The sequence below is a fragment of the Hemiscyllium ocellatum genome, chromosome 4 (assembly GCF_020745735.1).
Source record: "Hemiscyllium ocellatum isolate sHemOce1 chromosome 4, sHemOce1.pat.X.cur, whole genome shotgun sequence".
NCBI classification, from domain to species: domain Eukaryota; kingdom Metazoa; phylum Chordata; class Chondrichthyes; order Orectolobiformes; family Hemiscylliidae; genus Hemiscyllium; species Hemiscyllium ocellatum.
Genome location: NC_083404.1, coordinates 23473056 through 23494265, shown reverse-complemented (window position 1 = coordinate 23494265; position 21210 = coordinate 23473056). Strand labels below are relative to the sequence as shown.

The following is a 21210-nucleotide window of genomic DNA, read 5'->3' as shown; positions in this document are numbered from 1 at the left end:
CATGCTCAATTGCCATAGCATTCTGGGATGTGTATGGTAGGTTAATTAGTCTTGGGGAATGTTGAGTAATAGGTCTGGGTGGATTACATTTCGGAGGGTTGGTGTACACTTGTTGGGCTGAATTACTCGTTTCCACACTGTAGAGATTCTATGACTAATTCTAATGATCAGGGAGATTAATATTTCTAATTTTGCCACTAAGTCTGTTGTCATAGTCATAGAGTCTTAGTCATAGAGATGTACAGCATGGAAACAGACCCTTCGGTCCAACCTGTCCATGCCAACCAGATATCCCAACCCAATCTAGTCCCACCTGCTGGCACCCAGCCCATATCCCTCCAACCCCTTCCTATTCATATACCCATCCAAATGCCTCTTAAATGTTGCAAATGTACCAACCTCCACCACTTCCTCTGGCAGCTCATTCCATAGCCGGACCGTCCACTGTGTGAAAAAGCTGCCCCTTAGGTCTATTTTATATCTCTCCCCTCTCACCATAAGCCTATGCCCTCTAGTTCTGGACTCTCCGATCCCAGGGAAAAGACTTTATCTATTTATCCTATCCATGCCCCTCATAATTTTGTAAACCTCTATAAGGTCACCCCACAGCCTCCGATGCTCCAGGAAAAATAGCCCTAGCCTGTTCAGCCTCTCCCTATAGCTCAAATCCTCCAACCCTGGCAACATCCTTGTAAATCTTTTCTGAACCCTTTCAAGTTTCACAACATCTTTTCAGTAGGAAGGAGACCAGAATTGCACGCAATATTCCAACAGTGGCCTAACCAATGTCCTGTACAATTGCAGCATGACCTCCGAACTCCTGTACTCAGTACTCTGACCAATAAATGAATGCATAACAAATGCCTTCTTCGCTATCCTATCTACCTGTGACTCCACTTTCAAGGAGTTATGAACCTGCACTCCGAGGTGTCTTTGTTCAGCAACACTCCCTCAGACCTTACCATTAAGTGTATAAGTCCTGCTAAGATTTGCTTTCCCAAAATGCAGAACTTTGCATTTATCTGAATTAAACTCTATTTGCCATTTCTCAGCCCATTGGTCCATCTGGTCAAGATCTTGTTGTAATCTGAGGTAACCCTCTTCACAGTCCACTACACCTCTAATTTTGGTGTCATCTGCAAATTTACTAACCGTACCTCTTATGCTCGCATCCAAATCATTTATATAAATGACAAAAAGTAGTGGATCCAGCACCAATCCTTGTGGCACTCCACTGGTTGCTCTTGAAGGATCGTCCAAGTCAATGTCACAGACATTGATATTCATGCTTCCTACTCTTGAAACTGGTTGGATATTTGGCAGGTAAAAAAAATGACTGCAGATGCTGGAAACCAGATTCTGGATTAGTGGTGCTGGAAGAGCACAGCAGTTCAGGCAGCATCCGAGGAGCAGTAAAATCGACGTTTCGGGCAAAAGCCCTTCATTAGGAATAAAGGCAGCGAGCCTGAAGCGTGGAGAGATAAGCTAGAGGAGGGTGGGGGTGGGGAGAAAGTAGCATAGAGTACAATAGGTGAGTGGAGGAGGGGATGAAGGTGATAGGTCAAGGAGGACGGTGGAGTGGATTGGTGGAAACGAAGGTAGGTAGGTCGGACAAGTCATGGAGACAGTGCTGAGGATATTTTGTATCCTCAGAAAATTGAACTTTAGTTTGGACAAATATTTCAATTCATGAGGTGAACAGCATATTGATATACAGTCCCATTGGATGTATCATGATATTATATTAATGCATTAAATAAGAAAAAAAACACCTTGTGAATGTGATGAAGACCCAGCGAATCAGACTAGAAGAATAAAGTCATATAAGTGATGAAACAGCTTAACAAACAATGCTGTCAGAGTCATGACATTCAGGGTCTATCTACAACATACCTACACCAAAGCGAAATCATAATGTGATTGATGCCAATTCACTCACACTCCAGTTCCAAGTTCTTTACTCAGAGAGTAGTCAGGGCATGGAATGCACTGCCTGCAACAGTAGTAGACTTGCCAACATTAAGGGCATTTAAATGGTCATTGGATAAACATATGGATGAAGATGGAATAGTGTAGGTTAGATGGGCTTCCGATTGGTATGACAGGTCGGTGCAACATTGAGGGCCAAAGGGCCTGTACTGCGCTGTAATGTTCAATGTTCTATGTAAAGTGATATTTGTTATGTGTAATTCTCCAGCATAACTTATGAGGCAAGAATATTTTGTCATCAATAGAAAAATTAAAACAGGACAGTACATAATACAGCTAAATGAAAGGATTAAATCACACATTTCAGTGTGATAGAATTATTGATATTGTGCCGGTAAACATTATGGCAATTCTAAAATTCTTCAACTGCATTTTCTCAATGTTTTTCAATTGCGCCCAGCATTTGTAGGTGCTTGCCCATAATCTCGATTACACCAGATGCATATATTTTAAAATATGTAAGTCACGATCTGTTATTTTAAAAGAGCTGTGAAGCATGTTGCTCCAGATCTTTCAGTTAGCATTGGTGCTCTTTGCTTTGAAATTTCCTGCAAAGATTTCTGCAACCTGACGATTTTCTGATTTTTCAGCCTGGGCTTCCTATTTCTGCTGAAATGTCAATGGATCAGTACAAACATCACTGCCAGAAAGCACAAGAAAAATAGATAAACCCCCTTTTTCATGACAGTAGTTCGTATTTATTTTAAGTTCTCAAGTTTTTGAAAAAGTGAATGGATGAATGAGTATTGAGGGTAGTAGTTAGGTCGGGTCAGGGTGGGTGGGACGGAAGGAGATTTTTGATTGTGTTAGGATGAGTGGTGATGGTGACTTAGATCATTGAAACTCTGCAGTGTGGAAACAGGCCATTTGGCCCAACAAGTCCACACCAACCCTCTGAAGAGCAACACACCCAGACCCATTCTGTATAAGTCTGCATGTACCCCTAACTAATACACCTAACCCACACATCCCTGAACAATATGGGCAATTTAGCATGGCAATTTCACCTAACCTGCAGATCTTTGAATTGTGGGAGGAAACTGAAGCAAACAGAGGAAACCGAAGCACCCAGAGGAAACCCATGCAGACACAGGGAGAATGGTCAAACTCCATAGAGACAGTTGGCTGAGGCTAGAATCGAACCCAGGTCCCTGGTGCTGTGAGGCAGCAATGCAAAACACTGAGCCACCAGAACGTCTGGTGCTCAGTTCATTAACAAAGGGGCAAACATTGTGTATAATTAGGTATTAACCAAGGTAACAGTTTCAGAGTAAGTATTCACTTATCTCACACAGGTTCCTGATACTGAGCCCAGTATTTTAAACATTTTCAGAAAGTCCTGAGCATTGATAAACAGCCCATCAGAAGTTTAAACTTCAGATGTGGTCAGTCCATTATTCACAGATCTCAGTGGAACATATATACATCTTGGACTCCAAAAGCATTCAGCAACATCTTCTGAAAAGATAAATTTGCACGACCTCTGAGTATGCTCCATCAAGAATTTGGAAGGGGCAGCCATAGGGAGAAAAAAAATAAAAGGCCTTCTGACAAATAAGGTACAAATGTGAGGCAGGCTTGAGCTGATACCCATTCAATAATCAATACAAAACCATGTATCCTGCATCAGGAAAGAGAAAATCATCACCATGTGTTGTGTTATGTCTCATGGTCAGTATTTCAATATATCTTTGAGAGAAAGTATGTCAATATATCTCTAAGAGCTATGTTCAGGATTTGGTCACTGTCAGGCCACAACGATATAAAGATTTCAGATCACTTGCAGCATGGCATGCCACTCAGAACCACACTGTACTGTTTAGCTTCAGGTTAGCCCAGACACTTTTGTGCCTAAATAATTAAATGTTTGTATACACTAGTTAGTAGCAATAAAGTATGTTAGATTCTTCAATATTTCAATAACTTTTTTTTTACATAAAGAGGAATAACATAAGCCACACCATTAACATCTGTTCCTGGAAAATTATCAGCCACATTGAGAAAGAAGGGAAACAAAATGTGTCTACCCAACTCAGAACCTTGTATATTTCAGAGATATCTAAACTCAAGCAAATATTAATTCAATTTATAAAGTGTCTTATTATATGACAGCTCTCCTGTTTCAGAGACCACTACTCCAAAATAAGTACATCATTCCTTGGACAAGGAGATGAAAATGACATAGTACTCCAGCTGTGCTTTCATGATAGCCCTATAGAAGTATAGCATAACTTCCTTATTTCTGTAAATTGGTTTCTTGAACTAAACATGAACATGTCAACTGATTCCCTAATTATTAATTTACTTTCATGCTAACTTTCTGTGCTTCTTGTACTAGTTCACTCATTGTCATCATTCTATCTAATCATCAACTCTTTAAAAATATTTTATTTTTCATTTATTATTACTTGAGTGAATAACCTCAGAATTCACCTATACTTAAATCTGCCATTATGTTGTCCACGCAGCCAATCTCTCTATATCTCTTTTCAGCCTCTTTGAGAACTCCTCAAACTTTGTCAGCAATCCTGATGGGTTAATCTTGCATGGTAGACTAACTAATCAAGCCTTCTCATTTGAAAATGTCAGATTTATCCTTATTCTTCCCGGTCATCAATCCTACTAGTTACATCCTTAAAAACCTTGATTAAATTGGCAAGTATGACTTCATTTTCAGAAACTATGTTGACTATCTGGTCTTACTGTAATTTTTGAAGTACATCATAAAGACTTCCTAAAAACTACATTTCAGCATTTTGTTTTTGATAACCGATATTAGATTAGTTGGACTGTAGTTCCCTGTTTTCTATCCCTCTGCTATTTTGAGTTTGATAAGATGATCTAAGATCTTAGACTTGCAGCTCAAAATCATTAATTGAGGTCCAGCAGCATTAAATGCATCCAGTGGTTGAGTTACAGAGCTGCACTTCGTTTAGGTATGCCGTCAAGCTGACCATGAGTTGTTGATATTGAAGAATAAACCTCCTTACAACTGTTCATAATGGCTCCATTTCAACAGCTGGCAAATGGTTCCTCTTGTGTCTTGCAACTTGAGATTCATTTTATGTTTTGTTTTTTATTTATCTCATACAGCATTAGCAAAAAGGCTAATGTCATGAAGTGTCCTTTCAGCTTTCCAAAAGCATTGACAAATGGACTGCCTCCATTTAATTGTTTCCTTTCATGAAATTTTCCAGTTCGACCACTTATGCTCTCCAGGTATCCATTCAAATGTATAACTGGACCTGTGATAATAAGGTGAACTTGAAAGATTGAATGAAATCTATTCATTTTCCTTTGAGTCAATCAAATGTCTGCTTTTAACCGGTTGAATCTGAATTGTAGCTATTGTGGAAAATTAAACATGCTTGCTTGAAAGAAAGTTGTTTTGTTTTTCTTATTGTATATGTCCATATGTATTTCCTTCTTCCCCACCCGAAAATAATTGTAAATGTCTCAATTTTCTTTGTCACAGTGAGTAAACTGCTAATAAAATTACAGAAGCAGTTACCTGAAGCATGCAATTCCTGAGAATGCCATTTCATTTGTAGTAATAAAAAATGTAGCTAATAAGCCATTGAACGGGTTGTTGACAGCAATCATTTGATTACTAATACTTACTCATGAGTATGATTGTTCACCTAGGAAATTCTGTGTCATTGTTCAATTGTTCAGTGCATCTTTGTGTGGCTAATGAACCCAATCCGAAAGACACACGTTTGGCAGCTGTGTTCAGGAAGTGGAATTGGGTGGCTTTCACCTCGCGATCACTGGCATTCCTTTCTATTGACTGTTATCTGTATTTCCTTTTGCTGATGTTGGAGGATCTGAGTTACTGGTAGAGGCTGAACAGGCTGGGGCTGTTTTCCCTGGAGCATTGGAGGCTGAGGGGTGACTTTATAGAGATTTACAAAATTATGAGGGGCATGGATAGGATAAATAGACAAAATCTTTTCCCTGGAATCAGGGAGTCCAGAACTAGAGGGCATAGGTTTAGGGTGAGAGGGGAACGATATATAAAAGACCTATGGGGCAACTTTCTCATGCAGAGGGTGGTACATGTATGGAATGAGCTGCCAGAGGATGTGGTGGAGGCTGGTACAATTGCAACATTTAAGAGGCATTTGGATGGGCATATGAATAGGAAGGGTTTGGAGGGATATGGACTGGGTGCTGGCAGGTGGGACTAGATTAGTTTGGGATATTTGGTTGGCATGGACGGGTTGGACCGAAGAGTCTGTTTCCATGCTGTACATCTCTATGATCTATATGGGTTTCTTGAAGAATTATATCCCTTCATGCAGGAGTTTCCTTTGAGTCACTTTCTTCTGAACAAGATTCTCCCAGGCTTTGACGTCCACTTGGGATTTATTTTGTTTTGTTTCTTACCTCATACATGCTTAGCAAAAAGGCTAATGTCGTGAAGTGTCCTTTGAGTTTTCCAAAGGCATTCACAAATGCCACTGCCTCCATCTAATTGTTTCCTTTCATGAAATTTCATGGAAGTCCAGGAGTCTTTGAAGACTTTCCTTGATCCTCTTCTCATTTGAGTGCCTTCCTTGCGTTGGTTGAAGAAGATTTGCTTTGGCATTTGGAACTCAGGCATCCTAAGAACATGGCCAGGCCAACAGAGTTAGTGTTGGCTAATCATGTTGGTGTTGGTCTCGAAGTTGATACTATTGACTCTTTCAAGTACATTTATGTTAGTACACCTGTCCTCCCAGCTGATGCTGAGAATCTATCTCAGACAGCATTGGTCATACTTCTCCAGGGCTTGAGTTATTGTCTGCACACAGTTTAGGTTTTGGAGCATATAAAAGAATTGGCAGGAAGACTGCATTATTCATAAGCATCTTTGAGAATGGACATCATGATTGTCAAAGTCTATCATTCTTAGGTTTCCAAATGTGAGCATCATAGATTGGATGCAGTGTTAGATTTCCATATCGGTGACAGCCTTAGATGGCTTTCCACATACAGCACATTTTCCACATTTGGAATCTTAATGGAGAAACAGACCATAATTTGCCCTGGGGTGGGTTGGTAAAGGATTTATTATCTTGAGCTTGAGGCTAAGACCAAGTCTTCAGATGCTTTAGGAAGACATTAAACATGACTCTCTTCAATGGAAAGTGATGGAGGATGTTGAAGAATTTCTCTGGACATTGTCATCTGCACACTGAAGTTCTGAAGCAATGTCTGTCTTGTCTTCTTCTTGGATCTCAACTAATTGAGGTTGAAACGTTTTCAGCCTGTCCTGTGGACAAACCAAGTCCTGACCTGACTTCAAAGGATTGTGTCATATTACCTGTCTATCACTGACATCTTGCTGTTGAGGAGTTGGAGGATGTCGATTAACTTCTCTCTGACTGTTGAGAGGCTCTTCCAAAGCTCTTCTTGATTGACTGAGACAAAAGCCTCATCAGATTGATGAAGTCTATGGTGAGTGGCTGGTGTTGTTCCTGACATTTCTCTTAGAGTTATTGAACAATAAAAATAGTCTCCATCGTTCTATAGATTGACAGGAAGCCACATTGATTTTCAGGAAGGGTGTCTTCAGGGACTGGGTGAGGGTGCCTGATGAGAATCCAGATGATAATCTTCCTGGCGATGGAGAGAGAGAGGGAGATTTCATGGTCATTCTCACAGTTTAGTATATTTCCTCTCTTGAAAACAATGACTATGACAGCATCCTTGAGATCAGCAGGGTTTCTTTTTCTTTGTCCCACATGTTCAGGAAGACTTGATGGCGATGACAAGGAAACTCAATTCCTCCAATTTTGAAACCCTCTGCTGGAATTCTGTCCACTCCTGGTAGGAGTCCAGAGTCAGTGGTGTATTGAGGCATTTCCTCAAATATATCCTCACCTATGGTTATATCATGGTTTTGGCATTCTTTTAAGTGTTGTCTCCATCAAAGGCTAATGTTTTCTCTGTCTCTCAAAAAGATTTCATCCTTAATCCATGCTGGTTTGAGCCAAGGGTGTTGGGTCCATATGCTGCCTTGATGGTACTATAGAAGTCCCTGGTGTCATTTTTTTTGGCAAGGAGTTGTAACTCCTCAGCCAGCATTCTGCCCACCATCAGTTCTTGATTTCCCTCATTCTTCCTTGCAACTCCATCTGTTTCCTCTTTGTCCTTCAGTCATGCACGGAGAGCTTCCTTCTTGTTGTCGATGAGGTTTTGGATGATGTGGTCATTCTCATTAATCCAGTCTTGGTGTTTTCTGGTCTTGTAGCTGATGGCTTCTCTACAGCATAGCTGTCTTCGGCTCTTTCCAGACTTCTACAACTCCATTAAAATGAACGCTTTGGAGATTTTGGTGAAGACAAGTCATTTAACTTGTATAATTGTTAAAATGTTCATTAATCCAGATAAGGTTTGTGCAACTTCAGTGGAGAATTGCTGAACACCTGAAGGAAAGAAAAACTGGTTTGCTCACTTTGTTGCCTGTGCTCAGATTTTGTGTGGCAGCCTGTTCCTGATTTTCCACCTGAAAGAAGTCTTGAAGCACAGCACAGCTAAATATGCTGATTTCCATTCATATTCCACAATGCTCTGGCAACCATTTAATCCTTCAACCAACAGAAGTGAAATCAAAGTTAATTTATCCTGTTTTGGGATATGAAACTTTGCAGTGCACAAATTGGCTGACATATCTCTCTGCTGTGTAACAATAACTGCACTTTAAATAAAGTTTAGTGACTGAAAAGATATTCCAAAATAATAAATGTAATTAAATAAGTGCAAATCTCTTCTTTCCCATTGATTTAAGTTGCAATGAAGTGAAAATATAAGATACTACAATTGTATCATAATTTTTCAATGTAGTAACTAGGATAACTTGGAAAACATGGAGAGTGAAATTAAACTGATTAAAAGCATATATTTTAATGTGACACCTATAGAAAAAAAATGAATTGGTTAAAATGGTTAAATTAAAAGCGAGACTGCATTTGGTTTCCTACTTGACCACAATTTTCAGAAGTACTTTACAGTTAAGAAGTACTCTGCAAATGTAACCCGTAACAATGTACGTATTCCTTGTTTTTTGACCTTGTTTGCAGTAAACCTGCCGCCTCTTTGAAAGTGCTGTAAGACTGAAACTTCTTAAAATTGTCAAACACTTAAGAACAGTGTGAACGAAAGCGAAAGGAAATGTTTTCTCGATAATTTGATGCATATTCACACTTACATATTATTCCTTTATTTGTGTAACTTCCTTGACGTACTCTTTTCGATTTTTCCAAATATTCAGTTTGCCCATCAATGCTGTTTAGTAATTCAAAATATCTACATCTACTAGCTACCATTATCTGTCCTACTACTAAAATTTTCAGAAAGAAATCTCAAGTAAATTTGCTGAACCTGATATACCTTTGAGAAGATGTTGTGCCAAACATGACGCCAAAATAAACTAATCTCTCTGCCTGCCCATGATCCACGTCCCCCCATATCTTGCATATTCATGTGCTTATCTAAAGCCCCCTTAAACGCCCATATTGTATCTCCCTCCACCCCTACCCTGGCAGCACATTCCAGGCACCTACCATTCTCTGTGCAAAAAATCTTGCCCTTCACATCTCCTTCGAACTTTCCTCCTCTTACCTTAAATGCATGCCCTCAACTTTGGAGGGAAAAATAACTTCTGACTATCAACATTATCTATGCCTCATAATTTTATAAAATTCTATCAGATCTTCCCTCAGCCTCCACCGCTTGAGTGCAAACAATCCTAGTTTGTCCACACTCTCCTTATAGCTTATATCCTCTAATCCAGGCAGCATCCTGGTATACCGCTTCTGCACCCTCTCAAAAGCAGGAGATGTTAGGATAAGCAGCCTTTGGTACCCTGATTTCTATCTATTGTTTTTCTTGAATATTGATACAGATGGCCTCAGACTCAGGAGAAATTAGGTTTGCAGATTGAGTGAGTTACAATTTTCAGATTCTGTTTTCCCAGAACCACAGAGGTCTGCATAACATCTGACAATATACATCAGGCCACTTTCTAAACTACAGTTTATAGGTTTGAAGTTTATTGAAGACTAGTACTTCTTTATAACATTAAGAAAATCGGCAATGAGAAAATACAATTGAAGTAAACGCCCTCAAGTTCTTAATGCTTCCCAGCTAGCAATCAAAAATTCAAGATTGTTTGACATTGTGGAAGGCTCAGTAGAAAACAAAAGTAGGAAGCTTGCCTTTGTGAATAAAGAATAAAATTAGCACAGTATTGAAAAATGTTTTTGGCTTTGAAATATCAAGGTGAAAGATCAGTTTGGGAGGAGATAAAGAATAATCATTGGAATTTATAAAAATGAAAAGTTTACTTATTAAAACAAATAATTGGGGTGTTGAAGGGCTGAGGGATCTTGACAGGACAGATGCTGAGATATTTTTTTCCCCATCAAGGGAGAACGGAGAACTTTAGAGCACATTTTTGCAAAAAGTGGCCTTGCATTTAAGATGAAGTTGAAAATTATTTTTTTGTTCCGAAGTTCAATAAACTTTGGAAGTCTCTACCCCAGAAAGCAGTTAATGTTAGATCATTGAATATTTTCAAGACTGCATTTGAAAAATTTTTGATCTACATAACCATTGGCTCACATGTTGGGCAAGTGTTAATATGAAGTTGATCTGTCATTGAATTGGCAGAGCAGGCTCAAAGGGCTAAATTTTGTATTCTTTCTCCAATTTCTATGTCCCAATGATTTTTAATATTGTAATGTTTTTGCCTTTTCCACATGCTGAATAGATCATTCTAAACATTAAGCACACCAATTAAGCACATTTTTCTCAATGGTCATTCTGAATGTACTTTGTTATTTCAGTATCTATTTCTTTAAATGTCCATGCTTCTTTCTACGTTATGGAATGTTTTTAATAAGATTTTAAATTTTCCTCATCTAAACCATTGAAATTATGTTACTGAATCAAGAATTGATATTACTTCACTCATAAGACAATATTAGTCTGCAAACCTTTCTTTTCTTACTCACTTTTCTTTTCTTTTCTTACATTCATCTATTGAAATGTCAGGAGAATCCATTAAACCATGAAATATTTCATTAATCTCAGTAAAGTATTCTTCAAATGTTTTTGTGTTATTTTGGATTACTGTGAGTCTCAATCTAGTTACTTTCTGTACCCTCACAAGTACAGATACTTGGAATACATTCTATGACATGGGCAGAATTGCACTCAAAGCTGTGCTAGTTTTAAGACGTTATTTTTCTTTTGTCCATTTGTGAGATGAGGCATCACTGGTCAGGCAGCATTTATTGCCAATCCCTGAATGACTCTGAACTGCTCTGTGGGCAACCACATTGTTGTGAGTCTGGAGTCACATGTAGGCCAGACCAGGGAAGGATGACAGTTTTTCCCCTAAAGGACATTAGTGAACCAGATGGGTTTTTCCCAACAATCGACAATTAATCCATGGTCATCATTAGATCCTTCTTTCAAGATTTTTAGTATTGAATTCAAATGTCATCACTTGCCGTGGCAGGATGCAGACCCAGGTCTCTGGATTAACAGCCCAGCAATAACACCACAAGACCATCGCTTCCCCCAAATTGATCCTATTTTTTAACATTTGCATATCACCAAATGTAAAATCTTTCATGAACCAATACAAATGAACAAAGTTTTTAGGACACCATTTAAATCTAATGGTTTGGCAATCTGTGCAGTTTTATTATTCCAGCTGAAAGACTAATCTGCACAAGTTAGATCTCATGGAATACAGGGGGAACTAGCCATTTGGTTACTGAACTGGCTCAAAGGTAGAAGATAGAGGGTGGTGCTGGAGGATTGTTATTCAGACTGAAGGCCTGTGACCAGTGGAGTGCCACAAGGATCGGTGCTGGTTTCACTACTTTTCATCATTTATATAAATGATTTGGATGTGAGCAAAATAGGTACAGTTAGTAAGTCTGAAGATTACACCAAAATTGGAGATGTAGTGGACAGTGAAGAGGGTTACTTCAGAATACAACGGGATCTTGATTAGACAGGCCAATGGGCTGAGAAGTGGCTGATGGAGTTTAATTCAGATAAATGTGAGGAGCTGTATTTTGGGAAAGTAAATCTTAGCAGAACTTATACACTTAAAGGTAAGGTCCTTGGGAGTGTTAATGAACAAAGAGATCTTGGAATGCAGGGCCATAGCTCCTTGAAAGTTGAGTCGCAGGTAGATAGGATACTGAAGAAGGCATTTGGTATACCTTCCTTAATTGGTCAGAGTATTGAGTATAGGAGTTGGGAGGTCATGTTGCGACATTGGTTAAGACACTTTTGGAATATTGTGTGCAATTCCGGTCTCCTTCCTATCAGAAGGATGTTATGAAACTTGAAAGGGTTCAGAAAAGATTTGCTGCAAATGTGTTGCTGGTCAAAGCACAGCAGGCCAGGCAGCATCTCAGGAATAGAGAATTCGACGTTTCGAGCATAAGCCCTTCATCAGGAATAAGAGAGAGAGAGCCAAGCAGGCTGAGATAAAAGGTAGGGAGGAGGGACTAGGGGGAGGGGCGATGGAGGTGGGATAGGTGGAAGGAGGTCAAGGTGAGGGTGATAGGCCGGAGTGGGGTGGGGGCGGAGAGGTCAGGAAGAGGATTGCAGGTTAGGAGGGCGGTGCTGAGTTGAGGGAACCGACTGAGACAAGGTGGGGGGAGGGGAAATGAGGAAGCTGGAGAAATCTGAATTCATACCTTGTGGTTGGAGGGTTCCCAGGCGGAAGATGAGGCGCTCCTCCTCCAGCCGTCGTGTAGTTGTGTTCTGCCGGTGGAGGAGTCCAAGGACCTGCATGTCCTCGGTGGAGTGGGAGGGGGAGTTAAAGTGTTGAGCCACGGGGTGATTGGGTTGGTTGGTTCGGGCGGCCCAGAGGTGTTCTCTGAAGCGTTCCGCAAGTAAGCGGCCTGTCTCACCAATATAGAGGAGGCCACATCGGGTGCAGCGGATGCAGGCAAGTCTATGTCCTTTGCCACCTTACGCATTATCTTTCTCCTCCAGGATTTTCGCTTCCCCGGTCCCCAACGCCTTATTTTCACTATGGACATCCAGTCCCTGTACACCTCCATCCCCCATCACGAAGGACTCAAAGCCCTCCGCTTCTTCCTTTCCCGCCGCACCAACCAGTACCCTTCCACTGACACCCTCCTTCGACTGACTGAACTGGTCCTCACCCTGAATAACTTCTCTTTTCAATCCTCCCACTTCCTCCAAACTAAAGGAGTTGCCATGGGCACCCGCATGGGCCCCAGCTATGCCTGCCTCTTCGTAGGATATGTGGAACAGTCCATCTTCCGCAACTACACTGGCACCACCCCCCACCTTTTCCTCTGCTACATCGATGACTGTATCGGCGCTGCCTCGTGCTCCCACGAGGAGGTTGAACAGTTCATCAACTTTACTAACACCTCCCATCCCGACCTGAAATTCACCTGGACTGTCTCAGACTCCTCCCTCCCCTTCCTAGACCTTTCCATTTCTATCTCGGGCGACCGACTCAACACAGACATCTATTATAAACCGACTGACTCCCACAGCTACCTGGACTACACCTCCTCCCACCCTGCCCCCTGTAAAAACGCCATCCCATATTCCCAATTCCTTCGTCTCCGCCACATCTGTTCCCAGGAGGACCAATTTCAACACCGCACAGCCCAGATGGCCTCCTTCTTCAAGGACCGCAGATTCCCCCCAGACGTGATCGACGATGCCCTCCACCGCATCTCCTCCACTTCCCGCTCCTCCGCCCTTGAGCCCCGCTCCTCCAACCGCCACCAAGACAGAACCCCACTGGTTCTCACCTACCACCCCACCAACCTGCGCATACAACGTATTATCCGCCGCCATTTCCGCCACCTCCAAACGGACCCCACCACCAAGGATATATTTCCCTCCCCTCCCCTATCAGCGTTCCGCAAGGACCACTCCCTTCGTGACTCCCTTGTCAGATCCACACCCCCCACCAACCCAACCTCCACCCCCGGCACCTTCCCCTGCAACCGCAGGAAATGTAAAACTTGCGCCCACACCTCCACACTCACTTCCCTCCAAGGCCCCAAGGGATCCTTCCATATCCGTCACAAGTTCACCTGTACCTCCACACACATCATCTATTGCATCCGCTGCACCCGATGTGGCCTCCTCTATATTGGTGAGACAGGCCGCTTACTTGCGGAACGCTTCAGAGAACACCTCTGGGCCGCCCGAACCAACCAACCCAATCACCCCGTGGCTCAACACTTTAACTCCCCCTCCCACTCCACCGAGGACATGCAGGTCCTTGGACTCCTCCACCGGCAGAACACAACTACACGACGGCTGGAGGAGGAGCGCCTCATCTTCCGCCTGGGAACCCTCCAACCACAAGGTATGAATTCAGATTTTTCCAGCTTCCTCATTTCCCCTCCCCCCACCTTGTCTCAGTCGGTTCCCTCAACTCAGCACCGCCCTCCTAACCTGCAATCCTCTTCCTGACCTCTCCGCCCCCACCCCACTCCGGCCTATCACCCTCACCTTGACCTCCTTCCACCTATCCCACCTCCATCGCCCCTCCCCCTAGTCCCTCCTCCCTACCTTTTATCTCAGCCTGCTTGGCTCTCTCTCTCTTATTCCTGATGAAGGGCTTATGCTCGAAACGTCGAATTCTCTATTCCTGAGATGCTGCCTAACCTGCTGTGCTTTGACCAGCAACACATTTGCAGCTGTGATCTCCAGCATCTGCAGACCTCATTTTTTACATTCAGAAAAGATTTACAAGGATGTTGCCAGGGTGGAGGATTTGAGCTATAGGGAAAGTTTGAATAGGGTAGGGTTGTTTTTCTTGAAGTGTCGGAGGCTGAGGGGTGACCTTATAGAGGTTTATAAAATTATGAGGTGCATGGGTAGGGTAAATACGCCAAATCTTTTCCTGGGGTTGGGGAATCCAGAACTAGAATGCATAGTTTTAGGGTGAGAAGGGAAAGATATAAGAGAACTCAGGAGCAACTTTTGCATATGGAGGGTGGTGCGTGTATGGAATGGGCTGCCAGAGGAAGTGGCAGAGGCTAGTACAACTGCAACATTTAAAAGGCATCTGGATGGGTATATGAATAGGAGGGATTTGGAGGGATATGGGCCAGGTGCTGGAAAGTGGGACTGGATTCAGTTGCGATGTCTGATTGACATGGATGAGTTGGATTGAAGGGTTTGTTTCCGTGCTGTACATCCCTCTGAATCTCTGACTCTAAATAGCAATTTTAAATAGTTCCAGTGAATACCAATAATAGCTAACCTGATTTTGAACAAATTGCCAAAGCTAGATGTGCTTTTTTCATTCATCTATTGGATGTGGACATCATAGGCAAGGTCAGTATTTATTGCCCTCCCTAATTGTCCTTGAAGCAACTGGCTTGCTAGGGCCATTTGAGAGGACCAATATGAATTGGTTTGTTGTCACATGTAATACAGACTAGGCAATAATGGCTTATGTCTCTCCCAAAAGGACATGAGTGAACCATATGAGTATAATGTAAATACAGTTACCAGTAGACTTGCCTAATTTTTTAACTTCCTGATTTTGCCATGTTCTTGGGCACTGGATACATTGACGTACAGTAGTCCATTTCTTACCTTTGTTTAGAATCGAATTTTTAAACACTCCTGTTCGTGTCCTTGTGTACAGAAACAAACTTAAGTTTCAGACCTTTAAATATGCAAGTGAGCATATTTAGATTAGATTCCCTACAGTGTGGAAACAGGCCCTTCAGTCCAACCAGTCCACACTGACACTCCAAATAGTAATCCATCCAGACCCATTTTCCTCGACTAATGAACCTAGCACGATGGAAAATTTAGCATGGCCAAGTCACCTGCACTTTACATCTTTGGACTGTGGGAGGAAACAGGAGCACCCGAAGGAAACCCACGGAGACACGGGGAGAATGTGCAAACTCCACCCAGACAGTCGCCAGAGGCTGGAATCAAACCTGGGACCCTGGTGCTGTGAGGCAGCAGTGCTAACCTCTGAGCCACCATGCCGCCTCCTTGGTATTAAAATTATGAACATTTCTGCCCCTACCAATCTTAGTTCAAACTCACAATTGTAATTAATTGAATAGTCAGCAAAGTAAGCAGAGCTCATAGAGTCATAGACATCTACAACACAAAAAAAAGATTCTTCAATCCATCCCATTCCTGCCAGTCAAAAACAACTTCCTAACTATTCTAACCCTGTTTCCCAGCACTTGACCCAGAGCCTTGTATGTCTTAGTGTCACAAGCGTACTTCAAAATTATTATTAAAAGTATGAACATTTCTGTTTCCACCAATCTTATAGGCAATGAGTTCCAGATTCCCACCATCCTCTCGGTGAAAAGTTTTCTCTTCGGTTTCTTCTAAACCTTCAGCCCCTTGAAAGTATGTCCCCAGTCATTGATCCCTACGTCAAGTTGAAAAGTTTCTTCCTGTCTACCCTATCTCGGCCCCTCATAATTTGACACATCTCACTCAAGTCCTCTTTTCCTTTCCTCTGCTCTCAGGAAAGCACTCCCAGTCTGTCCAATCTAACATCATAACTGAAACTCTGCAACCCAGGTAACATTCTGATAAATCTCCTCTGCATCCTCCTCAGTGCTACCACATCCTCCTATCATGTGGATTCCAGAATTGCACACAATATGCTAGTTGTGGCCTTACAGCTCCAGCCTCCCTTATTTCTACTCTAGCAAGTGAAGGCAAGCAGTCTCACCACATGGAATGCACCGGTGGATAGCACCAGAGTTGAGCCTGTTCTGGGCTCACTTGGATTGCATTTCCTTAAAATAAAGGTCATTCACAATTAGTGGGAAAAGCAAGAAATTTGTTTTCTTTAACTCCCTTAATTTGGATGCTGAAGCCAATTGCAATATCCCTAATGCTACATCGAAAATATCAGTTAGCTTAATGCCTGCCTAGAATTTGATCATGTAACTTTGCATCTCCATGGCTAAGTTCCACACTGGCTATAGACAAAAAATGAAATGTTTGGATGGATTATGGAAAGGGAGAATAAAGGAATAGGATTAATGGAATATGTTGGTGCAGGTGTCATGGACTGATTGTCATTCTACTGTTTTGGATGATTCACTATGGGAGCTATTATAATATTTTCAAATAAGGAGCAATTATTGTGTTGTTCATTGCAAAGTTCAATAGATTGGGTGCACACATTACAGAATATAAAAAACATTATTCGTGTATAATTAACAGATTTGAATATTATGATCCAGATGGATTTTAAAAGAGAAATCTGAATAACTTAACAATGTATTTTCTAACTGTATACACATTCAGGTTTACTATTTACTTCACCCAAGAATTATCCTTAAATGACCAACAATATTAGACTTACGTTAGGTAAGAGGTAAATGTAGGGGTATGGGTGGGTTGCGCTTCGGCGGGTCGGTGTGGACTTGTTGGGCCGAAGGGCCTGTTTCCACACTGTAAGTAATCTAATCTAATCAATCTAAACTTCTACAGGGAACTAAGTAAATATGCCACAGTGCTCTGGAAGGTATCTTTAATCAGCATCAACTTCAACATTTCTCAATGGTAACTTTTATTTGTCACTTCTTTACTGTCTTTTGTCTGGTTAATTGGTGAGTTCAAGTTAATCTGCTTGTTGGTTTTTCCGGTGCAAAGCTTTGGAATACCATTGCTTAATCTTCCACTGATTTCAAACAGTGCAATCTTCCAGCTTCTATTTTCTCACCAAACTTGAACCATATTCCACATGGTCAATAACAAAACCAGCTTCCTTTTTTCAATCAGTGGAGCAGGTCTATCTAAACTAGCATGTATTTTAGCTTCTCTCTCTCACTGAACTACAAGTTTATAGCTTTAAATTAAGGGATGGTAGGTACAGGACAGATGTTAGGGGTAGATTCTTTACTCAGCGAGTCATGAGTTCATGGAATGCCCTGCCAGTAACAGTGGTGGACTCTCCCTCGTTATGGACATTTAAACGGGCATTGGATAGGCATATGGAGGATAGTGGGCTAGTGAAGGTTAGGTAGGCTTGGATCAGTGCAACATTGTACTGCGCTGTATTTTTCTATGTTCTATGTTCTATTAAACACACCAAATCCAAACTTCAACAAACTCTCACAGCAATAATTGAAATACATTTTGACTAAGGAACTAGTCTAAACTCACTCATCTCCAAAATGACACAGTATGCAGTAGGCTGCCTTCAAACCAATAAAGTAATTGGGGCTTGGAGTTTTTCAAGGTTTATTGAATATTTTTAAACTTACTTAGCTCTAACTTCCAAAAAACGAAACTGTTTCTGGTAGATTGCACTAGTCATTGAGTTTTTATTTCTTTAGCTCAGTGAACTCAACTGTTATTTTCAAGCTCTGTCACTTCTACTCTGCCTTTTTAAAACAAACATGTTATCTTATGAACTGCCATTTCTTGAGATGTCCTAGGCAATCTCCAAACCCCAGTCTTTTCATGAACTTATCTTTATAAGACTGCTTAGAAACAAAAGCAAAAATAACCCAAAAACTTGGTATCTACAAATCATTAAAGCTTAAGCTTAGATCTCATGGAATACAAGGAGAACTAGCCATTTGGATACAGAACTGGCTCAAAGGTAGAAGACAGAGGGTGGTGGTGGAGGGTTGTTTTTCAGACTGGAGGCCTGTGACCAGTGGAGTGTCACAAGGATTGGTGCTGGGTCCTCTACTTTTTTGTCATTTACTTAAATGATTTGGATGCGAGCATAAGAGGTAAAGTTAGTAAGTTTGCAGATGACACCAAAATTGGAGGTGTAGTGGACAGCGAAGAGGGTTACCTCAGATTACAACATGATCTGGAACAGATGGGCCAATGGGCTGAGAAGTGACAGATGGAGTTTAATTCAGATAAATGCGAGATGCTGCATTTTGGGAAAGCAAATCTTAGCAGGACTTATACATTTAATGGTAAGGTCCTAGGGAGTATTGCTGAACAAAGAGACCTCGGAGTGCAAGTTCATAGTTCCTTGAACGTGGAGTCACAGGTAGATAGGATAGTGAAGAAGGCATTTGGTATGCTTTCCTTTATTGGTCAGAGTATTGAGTACAGGAGTTGGAAGGTCATGTTTCGACTATACAGGGCATTGTTGGAATATTGCGTGCAATTCTGGTCTCCTTCCTACTGAAAAGATGTTGTGAAACTCAAAAGGGTTCAGAAAAGATTTACAAGGATGTTGCCAGGGTTGGAGGATTTGAGTTATAGAAAAAGGTTGAACAGGCTGGGGCTGTTTACCCTGAAGCGTCTGATGCTGAGGGGTGACCTTAGAGAGGTTTACAAAATTATGAGGGGCATGGATAGGATAAATAGACAAAGTCTTTTCCCTGAGGTCGGGGAGTCCAGAACTAGAGGGCATAGGTTTAGGGTGAGAGGGGAAAGATATAAAAGAGACCTAAGGGGCAACTTTTTCACGCAGAGGGTGGTACTTGCATGGAATGAGCTGCCAGAGGATGTGGTGTAGGCTGGCACAATTGCAACATTTAAGAGGCATTTGGATGGGTATATGAATAGGAAGGGTTTGGAGGGATATGTGCTGGGTGCTGGCAAGTGGGACTAGATTGGGTTGGGATAACTGGTCAGCATGGACGGGTTTGACCGTAGGGTCTGTTTCCATGCTGTACATCTTTATGACTCTATGACTCTAAGTTGGAGTGTGATTTACTTTAATTTGATTTTACATTACTTCAACTTTTCTCATTAAAATACATACACACGACATATATTACATTTACGTATTTAATTCTATGTTGTTGTTCATAATCCGATCGATTAATAAATCTATGTATTGAAGTTGCAAAGTTGTGTGCCAGGCAATTCTTCAGGAACTTCTCAGGATCAGCTGCTGTAACATGAGCATAAGCTTGCTGGGAACTGCCTTCTTGTGCCTTTTGAACAATTCCCCTGATCTTCTCCTAATGTTACATCAGCCAATGGTCATTTCACTAAAACAGTTGGTCCCAATTTTACATGAATAGTTGCACATTTTTAAAGTGTATTTTAGTTGTTTTGTTAAAAGAACCATATTTAATAACCTTGTTTGTCTTTTCTAGCGAAAACATGTGGAGTGAATTTACATGGGCCAGCTGGTACCTTTGTGTCCCCCAACTTTCCTTTTCAATATGACAGCAATGCACAATGTGTCTGGATAATAACAGCAATAAGCCCCAATAAGGTAAGCGACAAATTAATTTATGCACTTTCAACGTTGGTAATAATGCACCGTCATAAAAGAGCCCAATGTTTAATGGTAATGATCAGGAAAATTACTTCAAGTTCATTACACTGGTAACAAATTCATTGATTTGCGCTTTTAAAAATGTCTGAAATAATAACTAGAGGAAAACTTTCTGTCAGGTTAAATTACAAAACTTCTATGATACATTACAAACTCCATTGTCCATCTTGTTAATATGCATACACTATTTAAGTGAAATGCAACTGATGTGTTCTTCACATTGTGATTTAAACCTGCTCTGCTGTAACATGAAAAAAATACCCCGTTTCTTTCTATCTATCACAGAAATTAAGGAAGGAGTTTTGCTCATTTAAAGCATGTCACCAAGCAATGCACATAAAGGCAAATGCATCCAGAGTGATAGAATACAGTAAGAGTGACGGCAAGGTTGTTTACACTTCAAATACTCTGACAAGTTTATTGCTCTTCTAAAACTTATAGCTGTATAATGAGCCTTTGCAATGAAAATACTGTTTTTTTTATAGATCATCAGTTATACATCAACAATTTATACCAGTGTTTGCTATTTTTATTTGGACGGGCCAAAATGTCCATTTCACTCAGGTTGATCAGAATTTCACTTAGTGTGAATGTTGGAAACATCATCTTACAATCATATCATATTAGAGCATTTGTGTTTTGTAAATAATGGTTACTGTTTGAACTCCCATCTCAGACAATCTGTGACTGAGAATATAAAAATTATAAACCTCTCAATGTGATAACATTGTAACTGAAAAATATTTTGGAAAATTTGCATCATTGTAAGCCCATTTATTTAAAAAAAAACAGATCTTCCATTTCTATTATGATATATAATTTCATAGATGTGACATATCCATCTTGTAGCCATGGCAATAGATAAGGTTGTTCTTAGTCATCATTGCAGCAACATTGAAATTACCAATGGAAAGCAGGGTAGAGTATATGCGAGATGCAGC

The 21210-nt window shown here is 41.0% G+C and overlaps 1 protein-coding gene across 1 annotated transcript in view; it reads left to right on the top strand.

Annotated features, from left to right (window-relative positions):
* Positions 1 to 21210, top strand: part of csmd3b (CUB and Sushi multiple domains 3b) — a 1941594-nt gene that overhangs the window by 1326554 nt on the left and 593830 nt on the right. The window contains exon 10 of the mRNA XM_060823982.1: positions 20085 to 20206. Within this exon, the coding sequence (XP_060679965.1) occupies positions 20085 to 20206 (122 nt within the window). The remainder of the gene's footprint in view (positions 1 to 20084; positions 20207 to 21210) is intronic.